At 39.4% G+C, this 17,447-nt stretch overlaps 1 protein-coding gene across 1 annotated transcript in view; it reads left to right on the top strand.

The window, feature by feature from the left end:
- The window catches only part of ASPG (asparaginase), a 47,306-nt gene that overhangs the window by 7,878 nt on the left and 21,981 nt on the right, over positions 1-17,447 (top strand). Inside the window, exons 3-8 of the mRNA XM_017807420.1 lie at positions 2,079-2,190; positions 4,934-5,059; positions 6,527-6,610; positions 7,678-7,804; positions 14,488-14,600; positions 16,060-16,245. Of these exons, the coding sequence (XP_017662909.1) occupies positions 2,079-2,190; positions 4,934-5,059; positions 6,527-6,610; positions 7,678-7,804; positions 14,488-14,600; positions 16,060-16,245 (748 nt within the window). The remainder of the gene's footprint in view (positions 1-2,078; positions 2,191-4,933; positions 5,060-6,526; positions 6,611-7,677; positions 7,805-14,487; positions 14,601-16,059; positions 16,246-17,447) is intronic.

The following is a 17,447-nucleotide window of genomic DNA, read 5'->3' as shown; positions in this document are numbered from 1 at the left end:
GCTGGGTGGTGCTGTTGGCACACCTGAAGGATGGGATGCCATCCAGAGGGACCTGGACAGGCTTAAGAATGGGGCCCATGGGAAGCTCATGAGGTTTAACAAGACCAAGTGCAAGGTGGTGCACCTGGGTCAGGGCAATGCCCAGTATCAACATAGGCTGGGGGATGAACAGGTTGAGAGCAGCCCTGCTGAGAAGGACTTGTGGGTGTTGGTGGATGAGAGGCTGGACGTGAGCCAGCTGTGTGTGCTCACAGCCCAGGAAACCAATTGTATCCTTGGCTGAATCAAAAGCAGTGTGGGCAGCAGGGCCAGGGAGGGGATTCTGCCCCTCTACTCTGCTCTGGCCCCACTGGGAGCATTGCATCCAGCTCTGGGGTTCTCAGCACAGGAAGGACATTGAGCTGTTGGAGCAAGCCCAGAGGAGGGACACTAAGATGATGAGAGGGATGGAGCAGCTCTGCTATGAGGATGAGAGACTTGGGTTTGTTCAGCTTGGAGAAGAGAATGCTTTGGGTGGTGTAATTCTGGCCTTCCAGTACCTGAAGGGAGCTTGCAAGAAAGATGGAGAGGGACTTTTTACAAGAATATGCAGCATGTTGGCTGCAACATCTGGAAATAGAAACATATTCCAGCTCATCTAAGAATGGGTGAAAATGGTGGATATTCTTTCATCTTCTAAGCTTCAGAAAGTTAGCAGAAAATATTAGTACTAGGGTTCTTTTATTACCCCAAATCTAAACTGCCAAATTGAATTTATACGTAGTTGACTTTATTCTGAGAGGTTAGAAAGTTAATGTGGAGAAATCAGCATTTTCTGTGGGGTATAACACATGCTCTGTGTGCAGTCCATTTGGATGCCAAATCAAAGGTCTTTGAAGAGTTAGATTTCTTGTTACAGGCAGGTGGAGGAAGGGAGAGCTGTGGTCCTTGAAGGCAGGAGAGCAGACAGCATGCTTAGAGCTAAGACAATCCACTGTGATTCCATAGCCACCATTGCCTTTGATAAGTCACGTCCAAATTTGGGATTGCATACTTTTGTAAGATATTTGAGTATCTAAACACTTTTTAATCCTTGGTCTCTGTCTGCTGGGCTACACACTGCATGATGTTTGAAATTGTCACATTCCTCAGCCCCACAGGTACTTTATCCTGTTGCCTGACTGGTTTTGGTTTGGTTTGGAATTTTTTTCCCTTGCGTAGTTGCTGAGGCTTGTTTTTATTATAGTTGGAGCAGTCATTTCCTGGCTGTCAAGGTTGCACTTGTTCAGTGGCCAGTAATTGATCGCCAGTGAGTTGTTTATGGTCTTGAGGTCTCTGTTTTCAGCCTATGCCAGTATTTTAAGATCTTTGATATTATCACATCCTTAAACTCCACATAAGAAGGCATAGCTGGCACCACAGAGCAGAGTTCCTTAACAAGGTGACAACAGGTCTAATAGTCTGGGACTGGGCTTTTACAAAGTTAGCCTATTACTAGCAAAGGCAACAGTTCATGTGAAGAACCAAGAGAGTTTTATTCTGAAATCTGAGGTCAGAAAAAATTAATGGATCTTCTAAAAGCTACAAAAAGGAATCTTACTCATAAAGCGCTTAAGATACCCTTTGTGTCAGGAAGGAGTATCTGTTTATAGGGTATCTGTATTTATCAAAGGATGAGAAATTTGTTGCAACTCTTCTCTTGCCTCCCCCCTATGAACATCAGGAGCTTTATAGATTCCTCTCAATAGCTTATGAAGCATTTTTAAACCTTAAGGCTTCGTATTAACTTCTGTTACAAGTCAGTAACAAACTTAAACAGTGTAAGTCTAGGTTCTTCTTTTCTGACTTTAGTTTTGACAACTCCTCTCTGCCTTCTAAATTTTATTTATTATTAAATTAAATTTAAGTGTTTGTGCTTTAAACCACATCAAGCCATGAACTTCTAAACTTGGAATTTAATTTCCAAATTTAAGACCTTTTTTTAACCTGGATTTGGAAGATGGGGAGGAAAAGGGTAAAATCTGATGATTCAAAGAAAAAATCAGAAGTGACGAGATGATATTCTAAGAATTTTTTTTTCTAATTCTCTTTCTTCACAGTGTCTCCAAGCAAAACAAAAGAATCTTTTACACAATCCTCGAGCTCTCACCACTACTTGATTCTTCCAACATGACACCAGAAGACTGGGCCAAAATTGCAAAGAAACTTGAGGTACTATGGTGTGGGATAAGAATTCATTTGTCACTTAAAGCCAGCAGTATATCCAGTATGCTGAGCAAGATAATTCAGTAGTCTGATATGTATATATGTTTCTTTAAATGTAAATGTTAAGTACCTTACTTAGTTACTTGCAAAGTAACAAGTACTGTGCTTGCAAGGTTTGCTGATTTTTTTTTTCTTTTGAAAATGTTGCAAATTCCTTAAAGTTATATAGTTCTTCCAATGATAAGCCATGCCATAATTCCACACAATAAAATAAGAGAAAAATTGCAGCCATAATTGAATAAGGTATGTAATATGTAGGTCGATGTGTTTTAAAATGTTGACTCGAATTCACTGTCAAAAAATGTTGAATAAAATCCTTAAGTGTAGGTAACTTAATTGAGGGTTTCTTAGTTACACATCATTTGAATGTTCAAATAGCTTAATAGTTGGCTACGGACATAGAAAATAAATTCATATCTTCATGCCTCTCTTCCACTGGACACATATGGACTTGAGTAGCTTTGACTTTGCAACCAGTAGAAAAAATGTTAGGTTTTTCCACAGTGAGACATGTTTAAAGCCCTATATATTTCTGCATATGTGGTTAAATTCATGACAACCTTCTCCGGATTAAAAAAAATCAGCATTTCTCTGCTCCTGTCCCCGTGTCTGAACTTAGCTGTGTGCTTTTAAGAAAGCAGAAATGCAAAACACTTCAAATGCTTCACACCAGGAATTCATAAATAGCTGTTAGAAATAACTATGAGACTAGGAAGATACTGCTCTTCCCCTCCTGCTCTCTCTGCGATAGTGGGGCTTTATAGTGTAAATTCCCTTCTTTGACCACACAGTAGCAATGAACGTGAACAGTTTAATAATGTGGGGAATGATGCTGAAGATCCTGGTAACAGTCTTTCACCTTTAGGCTCTCTAATCCTGAAACCACCAAACTAGGGAGGTTGCTTCTCCTATCAAATGCATCTTGCCAGGGCAAAGAAGAGGTGTAGCTGGTGTGTAAGTGGAAAGCCTCTAGGATGGAGCAGGGGTGCAGCTGGGAAAAGCCCAGGGCCAAGAGAAGGAGACAATCCCATGCTGAACAGGAGAGAATTTGCCTTTCTTCCTTACTGGCATATTAGTTTTTATTAAAAAAAATAAAAAAGTGTTTATTTCTTGTACACGGATTGCAGCTTCTCTCTTATGTAGAAATGTCCAGTTCATGTAGTCCACGTTAAAAGTGCTCAGAGGAAAAAAAAAAAAAAAAAGAAACTTCAACTCTCCAGCTTGTGCACAGACACTGCCACTTTGTGTTCATCTTGGACATGTGCTTGGCACAGTTGTAACATGCTGATGACTTTCCACACTGAAATATTCCAAGACCGTTTCTGTGGGATGTCTCCTTAATTGCCAGTCTGATCTTTTACATTACAAAGCTAAAACCAAACTATGTTCTTTTGCATCTAATAAGGTTCATAAGGCTAAAAACATTGGTGGGCATACTGATTTAGAGAGGACAAGTGGCTATTCCTGTGATCTTGGTCCTTCTGGAAACCTACGAACCTTGTTACTGTGTTGGTGAATAGCTGCACCATGCTTTTTGCATCAGGCTATAATTTAGTCTACTGAAAGATCTTGCAACACTGGCAGTTGTTCTGTTGGCTCAGTTGTTAGAGATAAGCAGAAATCCCCTGAAATTTCCAGCAGGTAGCAACAGGTAGACATGAGTATCAGTGAAGGAATAGCAAAAGGACAAGTAGAAACCTACAGGGGAGTGTGGAGGTGACCTTATTATCAGGACATGCCAAGGGTGTGTGCCTACTGAGACATAAGAAGTGTAAATAAAAGAAAAACTTGTTTAATTCTATATTTAATCCTTTTTTCCCTCCACACTGGCCCTGCATATATCTGCTTAAGAGTGCTATGTAGTCCTTTCCATGTTACCAAATTACATCAGTGTCTCTCACTACAGCATTTATTATGTCCATCACTCTTAAATTAGAGGAACCAATTCCTTTTTCCTCCAAAAGCCAGCAGATGACTTTATTCTAGTAGGATGAGCTGTGTGATTCATGGGTTTGCATTAAAAAAACTCTTGTGTGGAATTGTATGTAGATTAAAACTATTAAAAAAGTCATTTTTACATCTGCCTGTGCTTTATAGTCTAAAGGGACTTCTCAAAAACCAGCAAGTGAACGGATATTAATGAACAAGAAGCCTCTTCACTGCTTTCTGCTACGGAAAGGATGACTTTCCATCAGAAGAGGGCACTCTGACACTGGCAGTTTGCCTGTCTGCCGCTCAGATTAAATGGACTGTTTTTATCTGTATGTTATGATAGCCTTGGTTTGCCTAATCTGTTCCTGTAAATGGTGTAATCCCTAAAGTAAAAGCGGCAACAAGAAATCAGACTGTACGACTAATTTGCATGTGTTAACATTCCTGTTTAAAGCCATTGCTAAGCTTTTCCTAATTAGCAGTCTTCTGGTTTAAAAATGCTACATTAATATGTATACATGGAAGAATCTCTTTGACTGTTCCATAATTAGAATTACTGGCTCTAGTGCTTAGTGACCTATTCACCCTTAATTTTATTTAATCTGGAAATAAGGTAACTTTAGGAGGAATTATGTGTGCAGGACCCTTCCAAGTATTATACTGTTGCCTGCATCAGTGAAATTAATGTACTATGTACCTCACTTGCTGGTGCCAGTGCATTGCTCTAACAGTGTGAAAACTGTCTCTCCATTTCCAGGAGCACTATGAAAAGTACGATGGTTTTGTGATCCTTCATGGTACTGATACTATGGCATATACAGCTTCAGCCTTATCCTTCATGTGTGAGAACCTGGGTAAAACTGTTGTTCTGACAGGATCTCAGGTAATGGAATTAATCTGTAGTTGAAGCAGGAAGCCTCATTTTTGGTTTTTATATGCAAAACTTGGTTGTATCCTGATTATCACTGTATAGCTTAGTAGTGCAGGGCAGGCCCCGGGCCAGGGTGAATGGTCACAGTGCTGATAGAAATCAGTGAGAACTGGCGGGCTCACCAGCTGAGGATCTGCCCCATAATTTTATCATTAATGACTTTACAACTCTGTACCAAGTCAGACCAGTAGTTCATTATGTCTGGGGCCAGATGCTTCAGAGAAAGATATAAGAGCCTGTCATTGGCCATTGTGTATTAATCGGTTTATATGAGAAGCATCTCTCCAGCCTCAGGTGGCCACGGGTTGTTAGCTGGTTTTTTTCCCTTTTAAAGCCCTGAAGCTTATTGCTTTTACTTCATCAGTTGTTATCCTGACTTATGTTGCTCATTGTTGCATTTTTATAATTTTTTTTAAAATAAACTCTATGCAGTAGATGCATTTTTTATCATTTCTATTCCAAAAGCATCTAATATGGTCTGTTTCCTTTCCTCTGAAGACTACATTTATTAATTTTCATTCTCTTAGCTGGAGATCAGCCCTTTGCATATTGTCTGAGGGGGAGGGGTTGTCTTACTAGAATAGCTTGCTTGAGTGTAAAATACAGCTCTAATCACAAAGGAGAGATGAAACATCGCACTGTAAAATTCCCCTCCCCAGTCTCAGAACTTCCCTTTCACATGTGGTCTATTTGAAGTCAAAATACAAAAGTCTAGGAAGGAGTAGGCTCCCACTTACTTTCTTGACGTGGGGCAGTCTAGTCGTGATACATCACAGTCAAGGTTTTGCTTTCTTTTTGGCTGTATTTCTTGGAGATCTGCCTGACATATGATCTAGCAAGGGAGCACGTGATTTCTTTTTTTTATTGCTGAAAGGAGCTCTGACTCTCTCTTAATAAAGAGGCAATCTGAAAAGGCATGGAAGTCATCACTCAGCAGACCAAATTTCTGTTTTTAATCTTGCCCTTTTCTGTCAGTAATAACCTGCTGGCTCAGTTTTTCTATACTGTGAGGAAAGATGGTGCAAGAGAGCTGTTGTGGAGCCCATAGTGACAGATCTGCATGATCTGGGGCTGTTGCTTTTTCTCTGTATCATCACTTCTCCCATGTTCAGTCCCTTTAACTATGACTTCTTTCTAGTTTTTATATTTTTCCTGAACCAGTCTTAATATGCTTAATCACACCAGAATCATCTCTATATCAGTTTTTAAGCACTTTAATTATAAAAGTCTGTTAAGCACAGGGAGAAATCTTGCCATCTGTTGCAGTCTAAAATAGTTTGGATGAAGAAAACTTTTTTTGTAATAAATCATTGTTACATAAATTATTCATATATTTGTATTGCATAAGTTGGACTCATTTTTTCTGCTGTGTAGGCTTTACATAAGGGCCAGGGTGTAATTTCAGTCTCTGCTCTTCAGGTGCCCATATACGAGTTGCAGAATGACGGCCGAGACAACCTTCTGGGGGCATTGCTGATGGCTGGGCAGTTCGTGATTCCTGAGGTTTGTTTGCCTGTGAAGACCATCTCAGCAGCTTAATTTCTCCCTCTAGCCAGGACACATACTTATATACACAAAATATCTGGTAGGCAGTAAGGAATTGCACTTAAACAGGAAGATGAATGTATTCCACTGAGGTAACAGTCCTTGCATGGCAAAGCAGCTGCTGTTTTTCCATTGGTCATATCCCATTTGCTCATGTACAATCTGTAAAGACTATGAAGTCTGAAATTATACATTGCAAGAGACTTGAAATCGGAAGTTCTCTTGCACATATGTGGGGTCCGAAACACTTCTAAGTCAGTTTTTTAACTGAATGTTACTTCGAAATTCTGTAGTTGCTCTAGTACTGGTATGTCTTTTAGCTCTAGTTCCTGAAGACTGAAGTGTTGAGAGCGATACTTCTAGTGGACATGGAAGTACTTCCACAGTCTCAGCACCCTGCCTTTAAAGATGTTTGTGCTGTGCAGCCCAAAAATCAGAGAAAAATGGTCAGGTTTCACCTCATTTCACGTCTGCCATGCTCCCAAAGCCAGTTCTTGTAAGACAACAACAATAGCTGACTGGCCCAGATCTTAAGAACTGATAACAGCTTTGAGGTATCTCTTTTCCTTCAAGTTCCAATTGACAAACTTTAGGAGGTTTGAGAGGGAGCGTAATTATTTACGTGTGGTAACTCTTTTGAAAATTATCCTCATTTTCACTAGGCCTTTTGTTATGTTTTGGACTCTGAATTTATATATAACTCATGAATTTATTAAAAAGCCCACTGTTTCTTTCCTCTATCTCTGAAGTAGACTCAGGCAAATTTTCTGTCTCCCAGACTATGTCTCATGAGAGGATTATGAAACTAGTTAACTCTTTACTTGTTTTGTTCTTAAATTCTTAAACCAATGTGTGACAGATGTGCCAGCTCTTTTTGAAAGGGTTAGACTTGTAAACATCTACTAGCCTCTGAGTTGCTTTAAACATTTAGAAAACACTTTATAAAGGACGGACTACAGTATTTATCTACAGCATCTTTTAATTACTGGCTTATTCATAGACCTGTTTCTTTACTTGTCTTGCAGGTGTGCCTGTATTTTTATAATAAACTGTACAGGGGAAATAGGGTGACTAAGGTGGATGCTGGGAGTTTCAATGCCTTTTCCTCACCTAACCTGCCTCCACTTGCAAATGCTGAGGTTGATATTACAAGTAAGCAACATCATCTCTTAAGCCATGTAATTTATGCCACATGCAATAGAACTGAAAAGAATCTGTGCCTATGTAGTTGAAATGTCATTTTTAATCTCAAAAATATCTTTGAAAGCTCTGTAGCTTGACTCCATCTGCTCTGAACCTGTTTAAATACTGGTACAACTGAGATTTTGTGACTCAGCTGCATTTATGTATTGAGCATAGATGTGAGCTAGACTGACTTTGACTGAAGATCCAGACTAACCAGAGGGAACGTGGCCCCTGTGTCATGAAAATGCTTGGTCTAAAGATAAAAAAGAGGGAGTGAGGACTGAAAGAACAAAGAGTTTAATCTCATTAGTGACCATGCTGGGCTCTGAAATCAAGCAAAGAAGTCGTTGCAGAGTACTTGCAGCTTCAGCAGATTCTGTTTGATGCATGTCAATGTGTAAGATGTTTTACTGGATATTTGGGACCTATCTGAACTGCAAGCACACTGAAAACAGCAGACCTAAAATATGCATTGTATGAAGTTTTTTTCCCCCCAAACTTTCTCAGGTTCCCTGTAATTTCTGTGTATCAGTTTCTTAAGGAAGGGAAAAACTATCTGAAGGTTTCAGTACCCATTTGCAAAGTCATTAACACATTGGTGTGTGCTCTTGGATAAATGGCACCCTTTCTTTGGAGAGGGGAGAAGAGAGACACATTTGGAATCTAGCCAAATGAGGAGCTGCCAAAAAATATGCTAAAGGACAGTTTTGAAAAATATAACATGTTATTGGGTAGACTATGTATTAAATAGGAGCAGGACTTGATCAAAATCTCCATTATTACAAAAAAATGGGAACAGGAGGGTGTTCCTCAATTCTTTTGCTAGGTGCTGTTAGTGGCAGTAGGAGTTCCAGCCCTGTGCCATGCAATGTGCCTTTATGATGGTTTCTACTACTAGAGAACAGCATTCTGCAATTTGGAATATAAACTTATCCCTTCCACTTAATGAGTGGGAGTTACTTAACAAAGTTCCAGGATCAGAGTGCTGTGATTGTAGCAGCCAGGTGCAAACTGAGGAAGCCTGTGTAATACTGTAGTTGCCTGTAAGACATCTCTCAGGTAGAGAGTGTGCCACTGTTGTGTTACTGTGCTGTGTCAGACAGGATGTATCTGAAATCAACAGAAATGCTGCCAGTTGATTGCTGCAGTAAATTGGGGGAATCTTATTTCTTGGGTTTGTATTAACTGCATCAAATAATGTATAAATAAATTCTTTTTACTGACTGATCAATAATGAAATCAAGCTGCAAATTGTGTGCTATTTCTCCCTTGGATTTGAACGAACTGTTTTGTGATTCCTTGTCCAGAGTAGAAAAATGAGAAAGTTATTAAGCACTTCCCTTGGCCCATATTGGATCCCATTATGTCTTCAGTAAATGCCTCATTGGTATCAATGGGGATTTCTGATTTAAAAACTGATGGTGTGATAGGCTCTATTTTTATTTGCTTCAGTTGATTACCCAGTTGGAGTAGCATCATTTATCCAAGATGACGGTGTCACTATTGAAGGATTGTTTCATTTTGAAAGAACATAGTTTATAGTATGTGCAGTCTACTAGTGCTGCTTTATTTTGTCCAAAGTAATTGTTTGAAACATCGCTGTCTCCCTTTAGTTTGCTTGTACAGTCCTCATATGAAGCTTTCACGGAGACAAGGAACCACTTGGTCTTTTAAAAACAAACCAAACAAATCTAGCATCTTTCTACCTTTTTTTTTTCCCAAATGACTTTATATAATATGTCTTAATCCTCCTGTAGACAGGGCTGACTCTTGCTGATTCAGTGTTATGGAGAGCAGCCTGAGGATGTCAGGAAAAGTAGGCCACGTGCAGAAACTCTTCCTCAGGCTTCCCAGTTCTAACAAAGCTGGGAATGAAAATTCCAGAGGAGCAGAAGGGGGAAAGTGGCAGGATGGAGGAAGTGGGAACCGTAATGGGATCATGGGTTGGTACACAGGAATGAGGAGAAATGCTGTTCGTGGCTGGGTATAGCATATAAAAGCAACAATCTACTTCAGAGGTAGAGATGAAAGGGAGAAGCTTAGTCCTCTTCCCTCCCTTACCCTTGCAGCTCTCTTCTTCGTTTTTGATATCCATTTTTCTCGCTGTTCCCTCTCTAGGTGAGGCTCCTAGTGGATTTCTAATCCCATAACTGGCTGCATTCTTGGCCATATCCTTAGCTGTGTTACCAACACCTAAGAGTCCCATCGCCCAGCTTTAGACGAGCAAGTGTGTCAGCTTCCTCAAGGCTTTCAACTTAGCACAAGAAACTCCTGTAAGAAGTGAAAAATGCTAGCCCAGTCTCGAGCTTAGTAAGAAACCCAGTGCTGATGGGAAACACTTTTCCGGCAGAATCAGAAATCACAGAATCACAGAAACATTTCAAGTGTGGTACATATAGAAATAACCAAAAATATTTCTAAAATCTCAAAGCCTATCAAATAAAAGACCTTGCCTTATTTCTCCCATATTTTGAAAACAGGGGAGACCAGGAGGACTCTTCCACTTGAAATGTGTAAAGATTCTCAGTATATTTTGTAACTGATTACTCTCCTCTATTCTTGACTGTCCTGATGAAGCACACATGAAACTAGCTTTGTTGCTGTGGCTGGACTTTCTTCATCACAGATGCATGTAACTTCTGGGAGTGGTGCACATGTACAGGACAATATGATGAGAAACAACTTGTGCAGGGGACAAGCAGCCCGTGTGACTGTGTGTGCAGATGTGGTACAGCAGCAGAAGGTTAGAAGGCCCTTTTGGGCTCATCTACCCATCAGTCTCATTAGAGAAAAGCTATTAGTTACTGGCCAAGTCTGCATCTTGGTTGGCAGTTCTGGTTATTTATATAAATATATAAATTTATATATTTATATAAATATATAAATTATATATATTATATAAAAAGCCCAGGTCATTTACGTATTAAGGTAAATGCCACCTCTCTTCACTGGAGTGCTTTCAGTCCCTGTCCCCTCTCTGTTCTAAGGGAGTGTATTGATTGTTGCAACGGCACCAGTCCATAAATGTGTGTTGATTTTTTTTTTTTTATTTTTTTAACAAACTGCCAAAAAAAGGGGGTCTATGCTTGTTTGCCTCCTTCAGGAATTCACAGCCATAGGTTGGCCTGTGCTCCCCACCCCTTGGCTGCACCATGAATCGTAATGAGTGCTGGGGCAGCTTATATAATGGTAGGGCTCACCTGTAGCCCTGCAGAGGAGGATGAGAAGAAGGCGCTGCTGTTTGTCTGGAGCTCTGCAATCGAGAAAAGCTGTATTTCTTGTTTGATTTCATAACTCGGAATTCAGTCACCACTCCTAAGGGAGGTGTCGCTCTGAGCTGCTGCTCTCCCATTATAAAAGTTGAAACCTGTGTTGTGGCGTAGGCACCCTTTAACAACTGGGGGGGGGTTGCTGCTTTGTGATCCATGTAGAGCTGCTTCTCTTTTTTATTGTATTTATAAGTCAGCTTGATGTTTTTTCTGCACTAATCCTCTCACCGTATTTCTCTGTGCGTGTGTACGATAATAAAGCTGCATAAGATAAGGATGTGATTTTTTGACTCTAATTTTAAAGGCTATAGTTTTCGGTAGGTAGAGGGAGACTGGAAAATCTGTTTTTATGTGATGGTTTGGAAGAGTAAACAAAAGGCCTTAACATCTTGAATGCAGTCTCCTTGAATAATGCAAGCCATTTTGGATACAGTATATAAATAGCCATTACATCTTTATTTTATGTACATTGCTTTAAAAAACTTACTTTCTGTTTTGCCACACCAGTAGCTAGCTTACCTTTGTTCCTCAGCTTTGCATCCATATTTGCATAATGCAGTACACTGTATCACTTAAACTCTTTACAAGTACAGGCCATCCAAGTCAGAACAGGTTGCTGTTTTCTGTGCTATGCTAAAACTGAGTATCCCTAATTACTCACTCATCCATAGGAAAAAAAAATGTTATGGACACCAATAAAGACAGCTTTTTCTACTTCACTTGCTTGTATATGAGTTTCTTACTTAAGAATTGTTAAGGATTCTTACTTTTTTTTTATTTTTAATTTAACAAAAAAAAGGAGATTGCTGTGTCATATGACTATAGGCTGCAAGACAGCTGGTTTATACAGTACAGCGGAGATGCTTGAACTTAGCTGTGTGACATAAATACTTTTCCTTTTAGGGGATGTAATTTTTGAGATTCAGGATGCCCCGGGTTTTTTTTTAATTTTTTTTTTCCCCTGCATGGTGCTCTGCCTCACTGTATTCAACAGAGTTGAATAAATCTGAGGTGAAGTCGGGCTTTTATGTATATTTGTTTGTCTTTGGCTCTTGCATCACATTTGCTTTTTGTTCTGCCTTTTAGACTAGTTTGCCTAATGGAAAACTGACATCTGTGGAGTCTGCAGCACCAAACACGTTATGTAGGCTGACGAGGTTCATGACCAAGCGAATGTTAACTCAGAGGCAATCTTTAATTTTTTTTTTTTTAAATACAGTTTGGAATTACATCACTATACTATGTCTGCATGCATTAAATTTATCTTGGAGATGATATATTATTTGGTAGAGTGTACTCCAAGAGTACAGGTATAGGCCTGGTATAGGTCTGACTTCTGAACCTATCCTCTGATCTCTTTCCTTGGTCTTCTGCTTTTGGCAGTATCTTAGTGATCCATGCCAAGGCAGGTTTACTCAGTTCATTCTTCAAGTTCATTACAGGCATTAGGGATGCTGACAGTTGCCAAACGTAGTAGTATGCATTTGTGAAGTTTTGGCAGGGACTCCTACCTTATGGAGGATAAAAGAAAGCAAGCTGTGATACAATTTTATTGCCATCCCTTCTTGTAGAGGAGGCTGCTTTTAAAGAATTAACTTTTGTGTTAGAAAGTTGAGAGGAATGAATTTATTGCATGATGCTGCTGCCTCTTAACATGATTAACCAGGCCTATGAAGCTCATGTAGCACAAATGCATGGCTTCTACATTTACCCCTGTACCTCCTGCAGGTCTCTAACTCGCTCTGGAAAGCTCATGGAGGCCTTTGAGAACTACTTGGCTAAATACTAAGTCCAGCCAGCTAGTTTCAGAATTGTGCTGGACAGCTTAGCACAAAGAAAGACACTGTAGAAATGGTCTATGCTTGTATTCTCCCAATCCCAGGGCATTTGGAATCCATGTGCTGCAGTGTGACTGGTCGGACAAACATGATGCCAAGCCAACTGCTTGTGACCTGTTTAACGACGTATGGCAGTTTTTAGAAAGAACAGAGGCTTTAATTGCTGACAGGGCACCACAACAGGAAAGGGAAGTTCATAAAATCTTACAGGAGACTGCTATTTTCTGTCCTGACTTAATGGATTGTGTAGTTTTTAGTATCTCTGGTAAGAGGGCAATAGAGTAGGCTTCAGTGGAGGCTTTTAAATGTACTCTGAATTTTTTTTTGCAAGTGGCTGTCTGCTGATTGCAAGTAATTGGTGTGAGTAACTCTGCATGGCTGAGAGCAAGTCAGTATTATGCACGCAGATCTTTTATCTGTCTTGCTGCTTGGGAGTTTCTCCAAAATCTAAAAAGCTTAACTCACGATGGGGAAACAGCAGCTTTACAGCATAGGCTATTTTCTTTGAAGCACAACGCTCTGAGCTGTTGGCTGCTGTTTGTTAAACCTCTTCCACTGCCTTGTAGGAGCCGTCAGCGCTACCAATGCTGTGCTCCTACACTGAAGTAGTAAAATTTTGAAATCAATAATGCATGACTTGGCTTCTAATAATGCAACACAAACAAACTATTAGTTAAACAGCTGGCTTCTGGCTCTAAATGTATAATCGGAGTTAATTGAATCCTTGCTATTTTATTTAATCGTTAGTAACTACCTAATAAACTCTGGAGGTGATTAGGAGCAACAGTAACTGCATTTGTCATCTCTCATGTCTGAGAAGATGAAGCTCTGTTTTCTGAACATGAATCCAGGCTGATATCAGGCCAGCTACATAACAGTGGAGTTCAGGTCAGTGTATGACAAGTAAATGTCTCACCTGTGCTAGACTGGCATGATGTTCTGTTGGTTGAGGCTTTCTGAGCACTCTGAACTGGAGAGGTGGCACTAACAGGACGTGTTCAGCATCAAGAAGCCATCAGGTTTAGCACTCATATGCTTTTCACAGCAAGCAGACTTCTCTTTTGAAGAGATTGTAGTAGAGGTATACAGCTTTGTGTCTGATAGACAATCTTGTTCACTAATGGTCATTGCCTAAAATATCAATTTTAGAAGTCTTTGCTATGAAATGCAATGAACTGAAGCAAGCATACATCTTAAATATCTCCTTGAAGGGCACTAGCTTGTGAATATTGACTAGTAATACTGATACAGCTTGGAATCCAGACTATTTTGGAATTAAATTTAAAATATAAAACAGTTGAGCCTGACTTGAATGTAGTCTTAAAGATATATTTTGTGGCACCTAATAAATAAGGCATGTTAGATCAACTGCTATTTCTGCTGTCTTAAATGGGCCTTCATTTCCTCTTTAAAAAATACATTGTCTTTCATGAATCCCCTACATAAGAATGGTTTTAAAAACAAAGTTGCAATCATGAAGTACTACAAGTGTACTTGATAGTACGTGTTAATATTAAATTAAAAAGGCCATTTCTCTTCATAGTAAACTGGGAAACAGTGTGGAGAGCCAATACCAAAAAGAAATTTCGAGTTCACACCAATATGAACAGGAATGTTGGACTTCTGAGAATCTTCCCAGGAATCACGGCTGCTGCTGTAAGTGTCACCACTTCACTTTGGAAGTGGGTGAAGTGATGCTCCAATACTTGATTAGTTACCTGAAGTAGGAAAGCTGCATGGTTTGTAGCAGTGATTGGGATTTTGGAGGGAAAGGAAAGGATCTGTCTTCTTCTGATAAATGCTATTTTGAAATATCAAGTCATTAAAAGACTATTTTTATATGCCATAAACTATTGATAAAAGCTTTTCAAATATCTTTTGTATAGCTACCTGGGCTTTGAAACTTAAAATTAATTTCTTATCAGGGCTCATAAATAGGTCAGGTGTGGTTTTGTAGACAGGTGTAGGCTACAATGACCAGGAAAATGCTCTCTTGCTGCATATTGAGGCATATTAACAGATATCTTGTCAAAGAATACAATATATGGTGGGTGGAGTGTGATTATTTCTACAACTCATGCTTCTTTTTTAGGGTTCATTTTGTCTCACACTGGTGGTTACCATGACCCTCAGCATTCACAGAGAGCTGAAAATGAGAAGTGGGATTTTTTTTTGCCTTTAGAAACTCTTTTGCAGTTTGTGATTTTAGGTAGATTAGTCTTTAAATTATTGTCTAATATTAGTTCCATTAAATTGATGGGTCTTTTGTGGCTCTTGCCATCTTAAATTGAATTCAGTAGTTTAAGCAGCACTCCTCAATTATATCACCATTCTTTTTAGGTGAATATGAACAGATGGAAAGACAGAGGGGTTGTATATTTGCAATAAAACTCCAACTGCATAGTTAGCCTCATGGGGGTTTACAGTGTATTGCATTTAGCATATGTGATCAGCAAGGAAACATCTAGGTTGTTTAAAATACATCTTTCTAGGAAGAGGACTTTGGTAGGCATTCTCTTACAGTGAGGCAAACAAACTCAGTATCAACTGGCCCAGGATATATATTAGTGCCTCTTTTTTTTTTTTTTTTCCTCTTTGAGTTAAATCAATTGGGTTTTTGGTTAAAAAACTCCAATCTTCATTAGAATGTTCTTTCCTGAAAGGTAAAATAGTCTCTCTATTAGGCAGACGTTGGTTTACAAAACTCTTTGCTAAAGCAAAAAAATCTGGGCAGGGGTGGGGAGTTGTAATCTCAATTGATAATTCTACATTTATTTCATGAGTGTAAATCCACATTTTTATTCTACCAAACGGTGCAACAGTATAGCCTGTTAATGGCCCTTGAACAATAGCATCCTTTTTCACACTCAGGTAATAACTCTAGGAATTTTAAAGGAAGCTAGAGAGGGAAGTTCTCATTTTTTTGAAACTTATTCTACAGTCTCAGTTATTGCAGATGGGGAGGACAGAAGGGCATAAGAAGACTATAAGGCATGAGAGCCTTTAAAACTAGAGCAGGAATAGACCATTTTTAAAAATGCGGTGCCACACATGAAAATTTTAAGATGACTTAAACATACCTTTTGTCTCTTTCCTCTGTCTTGTTTTTAAACAGGTTAAAGCATTCCTTCAGCCTCCAATTGAAGGCATTGTACTTGAAACTTATGGAAGTGGCAATGCCCCAAACAACAGAGAGGACGTGCTGGAAGAACTGAAGAAAGCAGCTGAACGAAAAGTAGTGATTCTGAACTGTACCCAGTGCTTACGAGGGTCTGTTAAAACCGTCTATGCAACAGGGCAGGTGAGGGTTGTGCAGTGAAAGAAACATCCCACTGATACAACTTGATTGCAAACTGCTAGTAGTCCCAGTGTATAAAACCAGGTTTATTGACTGTAAGGTGATTGCTCATAAAATAAGTACATCTGAAAAATCTTAATCCAGAGGCATTTAAATGCGTATCTACAAACAAGATCCTGTTACTCCTGGTCTTAATGGTGGAAATAGTCAGCTCAGTTCTCAAATGAATGATTGCTCACTCCTGTCATGTACAGCACTCCAGGATACTTTGCATTAGATTGGTAGTATCTCAGAGGGATTCCACTGAACTAAAAGCTGGTTTAGGGATCAGATGTTCAAATAAAGTAGCTCTTGATAGGATAACAGTTCCTTAGGTACAATGTGGGAGCATCAAGAAAGCCTGCAGATGCAAGCACTATTCCAAAACCCAGTTCTTTGTTTGACTGGAAGCACAACCGAATTCAGTGCGAGATTGGAGAAAAGTAAGTAAGGAAGTGTCTGTCTTGAAGAATGGAAATCAGTTTAGTTAAACCCATGAGGGCTGGTTTAAAGCAGGCTCTGTGTACATACTGTTCAGGGCATTTTATAGTGAGTTTCTCAACTGTGTATTAAAACACGACAGCACTGTGGCTATGAAGAGCTCAAAGCCATATAAGAATATGCGTTGCATGTGGTAGTGTGAAGGAAGCTGGTTTAGCTGGCCTTTAGAAAAAGACCAGCCATTAAATAGCCAAGAAGCTCTACCAGAGGGTGACTCATCCTGCTGCTTTAGACACCTGGCTTTGTTGGGAGCAACCACCTGTCTGGCAGAGCCAACCTCTTCATTGACTGCATGGCAAACCTGAATACCCTAGTCTGGTGCTGAAACCTGTCTCTTTTAACTTTGCTTTTGACACAGCTTTAGATTATATTTGCACGTAGTCTGTTTTGAGGAGAAAGAAAAGGAGACTGCAAGAGGCTTTTTTTCACCTCCTTGGTATCCAAACTTGGTATTTTCTGATATAGGCAGTTATTTGGGTGTTTGTAAAACTTTTGTGTAACTTAATGGAGATGTTTTGAAAATCATTGACTTTTGCTCTGTAGCAAATACTGTAGGAATATGTGGATTAGAAGGAAAAATTCACATGGAAGTTAAGTCAATAAAAACAAAATTTATATTTGAAAAACAACATGAACGTGAAGCCTAGCTTTTATGCTATCTTCTG

Source organism: Lepidothrix coronata, unplaced genomic scaffold (genome assembly GCF_001604755.1).
Source record: "Lepidothrix coronata isolate B3197 unplaced genomic scaffold, Lepidothrix_coronata-1.0 Scaffold19, whole genome shotgun sequence".
Taxonomy (NCBI): Eukaryota; Metazoa; Chordata; class Aves; order Passeriformes; family Pipridae; genus Lepidothrix; species Lepidothrix coronata.
Note: the sequence above shows the minus strand (reverse complement) of the source record. Positions and strands in the feature narration are given on the sequence as shown.